At 45.4% G+C, this 13,071-nt stretch overlaps 1 protein-coding gene across 4 annotated transcripts in view; it reads left to right on the top strand.

Moving 5' to 3' along the window:
• Positions 1-4,597: 4,597 nt before the first annotated feature.
• LOC120928015 (nectin-1-like) overlaps positions 4,598-13,071 on the top strand; it is a 115,527-nt gene continuing 107,053 nt past the window's right edge. The window contains exon 1 of one of the 4 annotated variants that reach the window (XM_040339074.1): positions 4,598-4,755. In XM_040339074.1, coding sequence (XP_040195008.1) covers positions 4,698-4,755 — 58 coding nt within the window. In that variant the 5' untranslated portion in view covers positions 4,598-4,697. The remainder of the gene's footprint in view (positions 4,756-13,071) is intronic. The other 3 variants (XM_040339076.1, XM_040339073.1, XM_040339075.1) reach the window with 3 other exon arrangements.

Here is a 13,071-nt window from a genome sequence, read left to right as displayed (position 1 = left end):
GGCACTGCCCAGGGGCCCCAGCTGCATGGGGGGCCCCTGCACTTTCCCCAAAGCAGCTGGTCCTTGAGCCCATACGACACTGAAATTGGGGGCCCCGTGATGGCACTGAGAGTGATGGATACACAGGGGAGGCAGGCTGGCAGCGGTGCGCCGTGCTGTGGAGAATGATGCCTATTATTTCACAGCCAGCAGGGAGGGGCAGGGCCAGAGCACCAGTGATGCTCTGACCCCGCCCCATGCAGCTTGAATGTTCGGGACTCGAAGGAAGGGATGTAGAGAGGCCACAGTGTAGAGGGTATCAGGGATGTAGTGGGGTCACAATACTAGGGGTATCTTCTAGTATATGGTTACAGTCCCGGGGGGGATATCTAGGGTGTAGAGGGGTCAGAGTTCTGGGGGGACATCAGAGGTGTAGAGGGGTCAGATTTCTGGGGGGAATTTTAGGGTGTAGAGGGACCAGAGTTCTGGGGGGACATCTGGGATGTAGAGGGGTTCAGAGTGCTGGGGGGACATCAGGGGTGTAAAATGGTCAGAGTTCTGGGGGGATACATGGGGTGTAGAGGGGTCAGAGTTCTGAGGGGACATCAGGGGTGTAGAGGGGTCAGATTTCTGGGGGGAATTTTAGGGTGTAGAGGGACCAGACTTCTGGGGGGACATCTGGGATGTAGAGGGGTCAGAGTTCTGGGGGGATATCTATGGTGTAGAGGGGTCAGAGTTCTGGGGGGACATCTGGGATGTAGAGGGGTCACAGTGCTGGGGGGATATCTGGGGTGTAGAGGGGTCAGAGTTCTGGGGGGATATCTGGGGTGTAGAGGGGTCAGAGTGCTGGGGGGGATATCTATGGTGTAGAGGGGTCAGAGTGCTGGGGGGATATCTGGGGTGTAGAGGGGTCAGAGTGCTGGGGGGATATCTGGGGTGTAGAGGGGTCAGAGTGCTGGGGGGATATCTGGGGTGTAGAGGGGTCAGAGTTCTGGGGGGATATCTGGGGTGTAGAGGGGTCAGAGTTCTGGGGGGATATCTGGGATGTAGAGGGGTCAGAGTTCTGGGGGGATATCTGGGATGTAGAGGGGTCAGAGTTCTGGGGGGATATCTGGGGTGTAGAGGGGTCAGAGTGCTGGGGGGATATCTGGGGTGTAGAGGGGTCAGAGTGCTGGGGGGATATCTGGGATGTAGAGGGGTCAGAGTGCTGGAAAGATATCTGGGGTGTAGAGGGGTCAGAGTGCTGGGGGGATATCTGGGATGTAGAGGGGTCAGAGTGCTGGGGGGGATATCTGGGGTGTAGAGGGGTCAGAGTGCTGGGGGGGATATCTATGGTGTAGAGGGGTCAGAGTTCTGGGGGGACATCTGGGATGTAGAGGGGTCAGAGTGCTGGGGGGGATATCTGGGAAGTAGAGGGGTCAGAGTGCGGGGGGGATATCTGGGGTGTAGAGGGGTCAGAGTTCTGGGGGGACATCTGGGATGTAGAGGGGTCAGAGTGCTGGAAAGATATCTGGGGTGTAGAGGGGTCAGAGTGCTGGGGGGATATCTGGGATGTAGAGGGGTCAGAGTGCTGGGGGGATATCTGGGGTGTAGAGGGGTCAGAGTGCTGGGGGGGATATCTATGGTGTAGAGGGGTCAGAGTTCTGGGGGGACATCTGGGATGTAGAGGGGTCAGAGTGCGGGGGGGATATCTGGGGTGTAGAGGGGTCAGAGTTCTGGGGGGACATCTGGGATGTAGAGGGGTCAGAGTTCTGGGGGGATATCTGGGGTGTAGAGGGGTCAGAGTTCTGGGGGGACATCTGGGGTGTAGAGGGGTCAGAGTGCTGGGGGGATATCTGGGATGTAGCGGGGCCATAGTGCTGGGGAGGCATCAATCTAGCAGATATATTATATGCACAGGACAGCTTTGTTACTTTATGTATGTAGTATTTTCCTCCTGTTTCTTTGCTGTACTGAATGGTTGTTCATGTAGTAAATGTGGAGCTCCACCCAAAAGGTGAAGCTCCACTTGTCTGCCTACCTACTTGATGTCTGTTTACCTGCACTGTCTTCATTGTAGGGGCCCCAGAGCATTACTTTGCCCAGGGGCCCATGATGCTATTAAGACGGCCCTGACCGCTCCTTCACCACTCCTTCCTATTTAAAACAATGGGAAACCGCTGTATTAACCCTTTTTCGTCCGCTAGCGGGGGTTAATACTGCACCGCTAGCGGCCAAATCCCGTGGAAATTCTGACAGTATAGCGCCGCTATTTTTGGCGCCGCTATACCGCCACCGCACCCACCGCCCCAGTGTGAAAGGGGCCTAAGGCTCTATTCACACCTATGCATGTTGCTTTTGAGCATTTTTGCAGTGCTTTTTGCGGTGCTTGCTGCGTTTTTCGACACAAGTTTTTACCACGATTTTACCGCGATTTGCGTTTTGCTTTTTATTTTATTTTTTTTAGCTGGCAATTTTTATTTTTTTTACATTTCCTTTAACAACCACCTATAAACAGGTTAAACAAAAAAAACGCAGGATGCGGGTCCATTGAATTCTATTACATGCAAAACGCTGCTTTTTGCAGGAAAAAAAGTCCCCGACCCTTTCCAAAAATGCAGAGGCACAAAAAAGCATTGATGTGAACGTGTTTCATAGGAAACCATGTTAAAAAATGTCCCTACATTTCTGCAAAATGCAAAACGCATCAAAAAAGCATTAGTGTGAATGGAGCCCGAGAGGAAGACAACAAACCCTGATAAAGCATGATCCAATGTGCTCCAATGGGGAAAGCTTCCTTCTAGATAAGCCAATCTATTACTCCCCGGATCAACTATCTACAGTGTTATTTCCTATAAATTGTATTTGTGCATTTTGAAACCCATCCAGCATTATTTATGAGGAAACAATACTCCTGTTTATTTTCAGTCACCACGGACAGCGCCATTCTTGCATCAGGCTAGGCTTCTTCCCATGTCTCCACAGAAGCCAACAGATGCTTCAAACGATTTCAAAGTAGGATCAATGTCAACCAGGCCTTATGCCGCACACACACGCGGTCGGAATTTCCGACAACAAATGTTCGATGTGAGCTTGTTGTCGGAAAATCCGACCGCGTGTAGGCTCCATCGGACATTTGCTGTCGGAATTTCCGCCAACAAATGTTTGAGAGCCGGTTCTCAATTTTTCCGACAAGAAAAGTTCTTGTCGGAAATTCCGATCGCCTGTATGCAATTTCGACGCACAAAAATTCCAAGCATGATCGGAAATATTGAACTTCATTTTTCTCGGCTCGTCGTACATGATTGCGTTCTTGTAGTTCGGAATTTCTGACAACATTTGTGTGACCGTGTGTATGCAACACAAGTTTCAGCCAACATCCGCCTGAAAAAAAAAAATCCACGGTTTTGTTGTCAGAATGTCCGATCGTGATCGCATTAGGCCGGAATCACACTAGTGCGAATTGGATGTGGGTTTCAAATTGTCCTGTCAGGAGATTGTGACCGGCTCTCTATGGAGTCGGATCACACATCTCCATGGCGGCTGCGGAGCGGCTTGCACAGGAGTTCTGTGCGTCTTTGGCTCCATTTCAGGGCCAAATTCAGGCAAAAAATCGTCCCTGATTCGTCCCTGAAACAATCAAGACCAACCCCCCCACCCCCCAACGGGGCTCCTAAAAATGTAATTTTTTTATAAAAAAAAAAAGGGGGGGGGTTGCCATCCGGGGCCCTGGGGACCTCTGGGCCCTTTATTAAAAAGAAAAAAATATATATATCATTTTTTTTAAACGTTTATAGAAAAAAAAGGGGGGTTGCCATTCGGGCCCTTTAATAAAAAACAAATTAATAAAAATAAAAGAAATGATATATATAAAAAAAAGGGGGGTTGCCATCCGGGCCCTTTAATAAAAAAAAAATAAATAAATAAAAGAAATGATATATATAAAAAAAGGGGGGGTTGCCATCCGGGGGCCTGTGGACCTCTGGGCCCTTTAATAAAAAAAATACATATACATTTTTTTTTTTTTACCTCTGGGCCCTTTAATAAACAAATAAATAAATAAAAAAAAATATATATATATATATAGTAAAAAAAAAATGTTTTTATATAAAAAATTAATTAAAAAAAGTGGGGGTTGCCATTCGGGGCCCTGGGGACCTCCGGACCACTTACAAAATAAATATAAAAAGGGGGTTGCCATCTGGGCCCCTTACAGGTGTACTGCCTGTACCCCCCTGATGGCAGTTTTCCTGTTGGGAAAACCAGCCGTGTGTACAAGGCAAAAGCAACCAAGCAGGTTCTCGGTTTTCCCAGCGGCCGTTTGACCGCCGGGAAAACCGATCGTGTGTACGAGGCATGAGGGCTGTGTCCTCCATCTCCTTTCTCAGTCTGTTTAGATCCCTGATATTTCACCAAAGTTTCCCCCCCCCCCCCCCCAACGGGGTTTATAATAATAAAAATAAAGTAAATCAAAATGATATAAAAATAAAACTAAGGGGTTAATTTTAGTATTTGGAGTTCCCAGAAATGGTAAAAGTGATGAAATTGTTAACTAGAACATTGATTAACTTTCATCCCCCCCCCCCCCTTCCTGTTCTCTATTTCACATCTCTTGAGCCCCAGTGGGAGGAGAGGGCGTTCCGTTGCCGCCCAGTAGGTGGCGCTCTGTACACCTGTCTCATAGGGTTGTACGGTGGTGGCGTCGCTCCGGGTGTTCGGTCCGCTCTCTCCGCTCCGCTATGATCGGGCTCCGCGCTCTGCTGGTCCTGCGGATCCTCTGCTCGGTGTGGGGACGAGGTAAGGGGGGGGAATACAGACGGGGGGGACTTCATGCGGGAGTTCACAGGTGTAAAGGCTGCGTGGTGTATGTCATGGGCCCCAGGACTGGGATACAGGGAGGGATATACTGGTATAAAGGGGCCCCTGTACTGGGATATACTGGTATAAAGGGGCCCCTGTACTGGGATATACTGGTATAAAGTATAGTGAAGGGGGATCAGTCTATGGCTATATATATATATATTAGTCTTCTTGCCATCCCCCAGGAGCCGGACAGTCTAATCCTGACCATATGTTAAAGGGACAGCCAATGGGGCGCTTGTAGGGACTGCGGAGCCATCTTCTCCTATATAAAACTGAACACATTATAATTACACATGTTCTGTGGCTGATTAGGGTGGTAATTAAACCCACTTGGTGCCTTACCTGCATTTAATTAGCCTCAGAAGCCATGAAATTCATATGTGTTCAGGTTTAAAGGGATGAGGTGGCAACTCTACGTGGAGCTGCGACCAGCAAACTGCGCTGAGCTGAGCATTCGCCAAGTTTTCAGGTGCAGATTTGAACTCAACTAGTGCCCCATTGTATTAGTGGGAGGAATACAAGTCCCAGCGCACTATACCTGCCTTTCTCCTCTCTCTGTAGAACTACAAGTCCCAGCACACTATACCTGCCTTTCTCCTCTCTTTGTAGAACTACAAGTCCCAGCACACTATACCTGCCTTTCTCTTATCTCTGTAGAACTACAAGTCCCAGCACACTATACCTGTCTTTCTCCTGTCTGTAGGACGACTACAAGTCCCAGCACACTATACCTGCCTTATCTCTGTAGAACTACAAGTCCCAGCACACTATACCTGCCTTATCTCTGTAGAACTACAAGTCCCAGCACACTATACCTGCCTTATCTCTGTAGAACTACAAGTCCCAGCACACTATACCTGCCTTATCTCTGTAGAACTACAAGTCCCAGCACACTATACCTGCCTATCTCTATAGAACTACAAGACCCAGCACACTATACCTGCCTTTCTCTTATCTCTGTAGAACTACAAGACCCAGCACACTATACCTGCCTTTCTCTTATCTCTGTAGAACTACAAGTCCCAGCACACTATACCTGCCTTTCTCTTATCTCTGTAGAACTACAAGTCCCAGCACACTATACCTGTCTATAGAAGCGTAGAGTGCATCAGTTCAGCGCAGCAGATGTCGGCGGCTGCGATTCCCACATTAACCACTTCAGCTCTTCCACCTAGAGTGCTTTTATTCTATATCCGCTATGGGCTTGTTAATTCCGCTACAACGCAGGACGCTACAACGCGCACCATTTCATGGGTTGTAGTGTGTACTGGTATGTGTGTTGGGGTGCCATTCACAATGAATGACACCCTATTGCAGCTCAAGTGATGCAAATGGATCGAAATTGAATAAAAGCCATATTTTAAAATCTTGTGTATTTCTGACTCCCTGATAAAAATGGCGAACAAAAACTAAAAAAAAATTTACATACAACAGTATTTACAATAAGTAAAATAATTAAAACAAAGACAAAAAAATAAATAATTGGTTTACATAGAATTTAGAAAAATTAAAATATTTAAAGCAAACTAAAAAACAAAAAAAAAGTTACGTATAACAGTACTTCTGTAAAAAAAAAAAAAAAGTTTACATCAAACAATATTTAACCACTTCAATACCGGGCATTTTCACCCCCTTCCTGCCCAGACCAATTTTTAGTTTTCAGCGCTGTCGCGCTTTGAATGACAATTGTGCGGTCATGCAACACTGTACCCAAATGAAATCTAATCTATTTTCCCCCACAAATAGAGCTTTTATTTGGTATTTGATCACCTCTGTGGTTTTTATTTTTTGCGCTATAAACAAAAAAAGAGCGAAAAATTTGAAAAAAAACACAATATTAAACTTTTTTATTTAACCACTTAAGACCCGGACCATTATGCAGGTAAAGGACCAGGCCCCTTTTTGCGATTCGGCACTGTGTCGCTTTAACTGACAATTGCGTGGTCGTGCGACGTGGCTCCCAAACAAAATTGGCGTCTTTTTTTCCCCACAAATAGAGCTTTCTTTTGGTGGTATTTGATCGCCTCTGCGTTTTTTATTTTTTGCGCTATAAACAAAAATAGAGTGACAATTTTGAAAAAATGCAATATTTTTTACTTTTTGCTATAATAAATATCCCCCAAAAATATCCAAATTTTTTTTTTCCTCAGCTTAGGCCGATACGTATTCTTCTACATATTTTTGGTAAAAAAAATCGCAATAAGCGTTTATCGGTTGGGTTGCGCAAAATTTATAGCGTTTACAAAATAGGGGATAGTTTTATTGCATTTTTATTAATTATTTTTTTTTACTACTAATGTTGGCGATCAGCGATTTATTTTTCATTTTTGAATTTTTTTGTGACTGCGACATTATGGCGGACACATCGGTCAATTTTGACACCTTTTTGGGACCATTGTCATTTTCCCAGTGATCAGTGCTATAAAAATGCACTGATTACTGTGAACATGACACTGGCAGTGAAGGAGTTAACCTGTAGGGGGCACTTAAGGGGTTAAGTGTGACCTAAGGGAGTGATTCTTATTGTGTGGGGGCGTGGCTTGGCGTGTGACGTCACTGATTGTCTGTTCCCTGTCATAGGGAACGACGATCAGTGACACGATCAGTTACACTTGCCTCTCCCCGTTCTTCAGCTCTGTGACCGTTCGCGGGACACTAGCGGCGATCGGGTCCCGCGGGCGCGATCACAGATGACAGGACCGGGTTGCGAGCACGCCGGGCTTCTTGAAGGGGACGCACCTATATGTCCAGCTGTGCCATTCTGCCGACGTAAATAGTCGTGCGGCGGTCCTGGCGGATAAAGGAATTTAAATTTTTATTTTTTATTTTTTTTATTAATATACATATAACAGTATTTATAAAAATGAAAAGAATTGAAACAAAAACTAAAAAAATACTTAGGAGTGAAGGAGTAATTATTATATATATATTTATTATTATTATTATTATTATTCTTTTGAATATTCACTTTTTATTTTATTGTATAGACATAGATGCATACAATCACATGTTAAAAACATCCTATTCCTTTATCTACGCTCTATCCATTTATTCCCTCCCACAAAGAAAGGAGAACAAGAGAGAAAAAAAAAAAAAAAACATCTTCCTAAACCATCTCAAATTTTGAAGGTGTTCCTAGTTTAGTGGATTTGTACTGTTATGCCGCGTACACACGATCGGAAATTCCAACAAGAAAACCATGGATTTTTTTTCCGACAGAATTTTGTCTCAAACTTGTGTTGCATACACACGGTCACACCAAATTCCGAGCATGCGTGTTTGCGCGTCGGAATTGCATACAGGATGATCGGAATTTCCCACAATAACTTTTCCCAGTCGGTAAAATTTGAGAACCAGCTCTCAATTTTTTTTTGCTGTCGGACATTCCGACATAGATTGCATTAAGGTGACATAGGGCCAGATTCTCAAAAGAGTTACGCCAGTGTATCTACTGATACACCGGCGTAATTCCCGCCGGCGTATCATTGTTTGTTTTGTATTCACAAAACAAGATACGCCGGAATTAGGCTAGGATCCGACTGGTGTAAATCACTTACACCGTCGGATCCTAAATGCAATACCACGCTGACCGCTAGGTGGCGTTTACGTTCAGGTCTCATTTGTTTATGCAAATGAGCCTGATACGCCGATTCCCGAACGAATTTGCGTTGCGTACTCGTCGTTTCCGTAAGGTTACCCCTGCTATATGAGGGGTAACCTTACGCCAGTCCGCCGTATGCTATGTTAAGTATGGCGTTGGGTCCGCGTCGTCTTTTTCTGTCGGTTACGTCGTTTTACTAACTCGTCCGCGAATACGACTTTACGTCAATGACGCTCACGTCGGCGTCATTGACGTTTTCCGTCGTGAGCTGGAGCATGCGCACTGGGCTATTTTTCAGCCCGGGCGCATGCGCAGTTCGATCGTCGCGGGGGCGCGCTTGATTTGAATACAAGCCGCCCCCTTTGAATTACGCGGGGATACGCCGGGCCATTTACACTACGCCGCCGCAAATTACGGAGCAAGTGCTTCGCGAATACGGCACTTGCTCCAGTCAGTTGCGGTGGCGTAGTGTAAATGACTTGCACTACGCCTGCGCCGTTTCTTAGAGAATCTGGCCCATATTTTTTTTTTTTTTTCCTTTACAACTCCTTTAAGCCTCGTACACACGACAGGTTTTCCCATCGGGAAAACTGCCATGAGAGCTTTTGGCCGGGAAAACCGGTTGTGTGTATGCTCCATTGCAGTTTTCCCGACAGGAAAACTGCAGAAAAGAAAAGAGAACCAGCTCTCTTTTTTTTTTTTTTCCCGCCGGGATTCCCAGCGTTTTTTTAGCCCGGCAGTTTTCCTATGGGAAAAGACTGCGGTGGAGCATACACATGGCCGGGTTTCTCGATCGAAGCTCTCATGGCAGTTTTCCTGTCGGGGAAACCCGGACGTGTGTAGGGGGAAAAAGTTACCGAGCAGGTTCTCTGTTTTCCCCTCGACTTTTTACCATCGGGAAACCCGAACGTGTGTACGAGGTAGAAGGAAAATCCTGAGAACGGCGTGCTACTCCTCAGGTGATGCATAGACAGTGTTATAAACTCTTGGCGAGATAGTATGTGACCCCCCCCCCCTCCAGAGGGCGCACAGGATCAGGAAAGAGGGACCCCCAACTTGTTGGAGGGGATGTGACGCCCCAGGGACCTTTGCACACCTCTGGTGGGAATGCACCAAGATCCAACCCTGTTGGGAGGGAATCTTGGCAGCAACCTATCAAATCGCAGGAGAACAGATTCAGAAGAATCCCTTGGGATTGTCTTTTTCACGATACAAGGAAAACGGCCCCGCAATATAAGAATTCCGAGTCTCTGGAGGGCCCAGGAAGTTCCGAGTATGACGGGCTGGGTTTCAAGAGTTGAAACGATAATCGTAGAAGAAACTATCCATATAGAAGACTCACTGGAGAGATTCTGGAACATATGGGGGAAATGGCGGGGAAATGGCGGGAGTTCAGGGTATCGGGAACCGGAGGAATTAATGGAGGTGTAGGGAATCGAGGAGTGAGTGAGGGATGGGATGGGTTTTTTTTTTTTTGTGGGAGGGATTATAGGGGAAATAAATGGATAGAGCGTAGATAAAGGATTGGGATGTTTTTAAACATTTGATTGATGTAAAAGTGAATATTAAAAAAAGAAAAATTGAGGAAAAATACTTTATTTTTTTTTTTTTTTTTTTTTACTTTTTTCAGTTTAGGTCAATATGTATTCTTCTACATATTTTCGGCAACAAAAAAAAAAAAAATAGGTGTATATTAAAAATGTAAATATATTGCGCTAAATCAAAACAAAACAAAACTATAGGCAGCCAACACAACAAAAGGATAATTGTGAACAACGTGAAAAATAAAGTGTAGCGCCAATAAGAGGACCGCCTATATGGCAGATCCACTATAGGCCTGGTGAAAAGGTAATCACAGACCTTTAGGGCTCTTTCACACGGAGCGGATCCGTATTGATCCGCTTCGTTAGCCCGTTTGGCTCAGCGGGGATTCCTCCGTTAATCCCCGCTGAGCTGTCGGCGGACAGGGCGGTCCCCGCACACAGTGCAGAGACCGCCCTGTGTCTCCTCCGCTCTACCCTATGGGGAATCGGATGAATACGGACCGTGTGTCCGTATTCATCCGATCCGTCAGACGGAAGAAAAATAGGGTTTTCTTCCGTCTGGAAAAACCGGATCCTGACGGAGGCAGGTGATTACGGACGTTAGCGGATGCTCCATCCGCTAATGGCCGTGATCCCATAGGGAACCATTGTAAGTCCGTAAACGGACTTATGAAAAGCGGACCGTTCGTCCGCTAGTGTGAAAGGGCCCTTAAGGTCTGTGATCACCTTTTCACCAGGCCTATAGTGGATCTGCCAAATAGGTGTATATTGATTGGTTTGCGCAAAAGTTATAGCGTCTGCAAACAATGGAAATGATTTTTGAATTTTTTTATGGCATTTTTATAATTTTTTTTTTTTGTTACTAGTAATGATGGTGATCTGTGATTTTTTTTTAGCGGTATTGCGACGGACAGATCGGAGACTTTGACACTTTTTTTGGGACCATTGGCATTTATACAACCAGCGATCGGTGCTATAAACATGCACTGATGACTGTGTTCATTTCACTGGCAGGGAAGGAGTTAACACTAGAGGGCGATCAAGGGGTTAAATGTGTGTTCCCTCAGCATGTTCTAACTGTGGGGGGATGGGAGTGACTAGGAAAGAAGCCTTATCTTTTTCCCAATATGCCTCCTTTCCTCTAACAGCACAGGGATGCGTGTGTGTTTACACACACACGCATCCCCGTGCTGACGCTCGTGCACGGGATCGCTTCCACCGGCCATGCACATTGGGTCCCAGCGCATGTCCTCTGGTGGCCAAAAACGGGTAGGACATACCCGTACGGGATTTCGCCCAGGAGAGCCATTGTGCCGCAGTATATCTGCGTGACACAGTCGGCTACGGAACTACAAGTCCCAGCACACTATACCTGCCTTTCTCCTGTCTGTAGAACTACAAGTCCCAGCACACTATACCTGCCTTTCTCCCCTCTCTATAGAACTACAAGTCCCAGCACACTATACCTGCCCTTCTCTTATCTCTATAGAACTACAAGTCCCAGCACACTATACCTGCCTTTCTCCTATCTCTATAGAACTACAAGTCCCAGCACACTATACCTGACTACCCATGTCCCTGGAGCGTCGGTGTAGAGAGAAAAGCGACCTTTGTTGCAGCCGGGGGCTCTGGATGAGCAGACTTTTTATTTTTCAATGCACAGGTGGCTCCCAGACCTCAGTGGGAATTGCTCAAGTGTTGCCACCTGTGCATCCTCTACGGACCGGAGCTGATGTTAGATTACTGCTGTGCGCCTAAGCGTGTGACGATAAGGCCATATGCGCTGGGAAGCTGTTTATGTGCTTAGTGCTGCCCCCTCCCCCCTGCGCAAAGACTGCGTTGGCAAAGAGATTTCTCGGTCTGAACTAGAAAACTGATGGGGTTATTATAGGTTATATAAGATAAAATGTTAATAAAAAAAAAAAAATACAAAATAAAGTTTTTTTTTGATTGTCGGGTTGATTTAACAGAAATCGTATGCCAATATTTGATACGCAAAAGTGAAAACTCCTATCTCATGTCAGAACAAGGTGTGTGTGGGGGAGTTCAATTAGAGGTCCAGGCATAATTTAACTAAATTTAACCCCTACACTTTCACAAATGTAACCCCCTTCCAGCGCTGTTGCACTTTGAATCACAATTGCGCGGTCATAAAACACTGTATCCCTATGACATTTGTATGATTCTTTTGAGACAGAGAGCTTTCTTTTGGTGGTATTTAACACCCACTGGGTGTTTTATTTTTAGCAAAATATTTAGCACTGATAGGCAGCACTGATGGGGTGGCACCGATGAGGCGCCACGGATGGGTGGCACTGATGGGCAGCACTGATGGATGTCATCAGCTCTTTCTCGAGATCGGTGATGCGCATTGTCTTAGGGGAACAGCGCAACCCCCCCCCTATCGCCACACTGCATGCCCCCACGGGCGCGCGAGAGTGGGTCGATGTCATATGACGATGTTCCAGAACGAGAGAGCCCCCGCCCATCATTTTGTTTATACGGCGGGTGGGAGGAGGTTAAAGGAGAACTATATATATATATATATATATATATATATATATATATATATATATATATATATATATATATATATATATATATATATATATATATATATATATATATATATATATATATATATATATATATATATATATATATATATATATATATATATATATATTATATATATATATATATATATATATATATATATATATATATATATATATATATATATATATATATATATATATATAAATTTTTTCATTTTGGATAGAGTCAGGGAGGGTTATAAACACTATGGGCCAGATCCACGTAGCGCAGCGCTTTTTTAAGTGCGGCGTAGCGTATCTCAGATGCACTACGCCGCCGTAACTTACAGCGTATTTCCCGTATCCACAAAGAATTTGCGCCGTAAGTTACGGCGGCGTAGTGTAAATGTCGGCGTAAGGGCGCGCAATTCAAATCACTACGTTGTGGGCGTGTTTTATGTTAATACGTCTTGACCTCACGTAAATGACTTTTTTTTTTTTTTTTTAACGGCGCATGCGCCGTCCGTGGGGGTATCCCAGTGCGCATGCTCCAAATTAACCCGCAACA

This window comes from Rana temporaria, chromosome 2 (assembly GCF_905171775.1).
Source record: "Rana temporaria chromosome 2, aRanTem1.1, whole genome shotgun sequence".
NCBI lineage: Eukaryota > Metazoa > Chordata > Amphibia > Anura > Ranidae > Rana > Rana temporaria.
The sequence above is the reverse complement of the archived record's forward strand: the minus strand, read 5'-3'. Positions and strand labels throughout refer to the sequence as shown.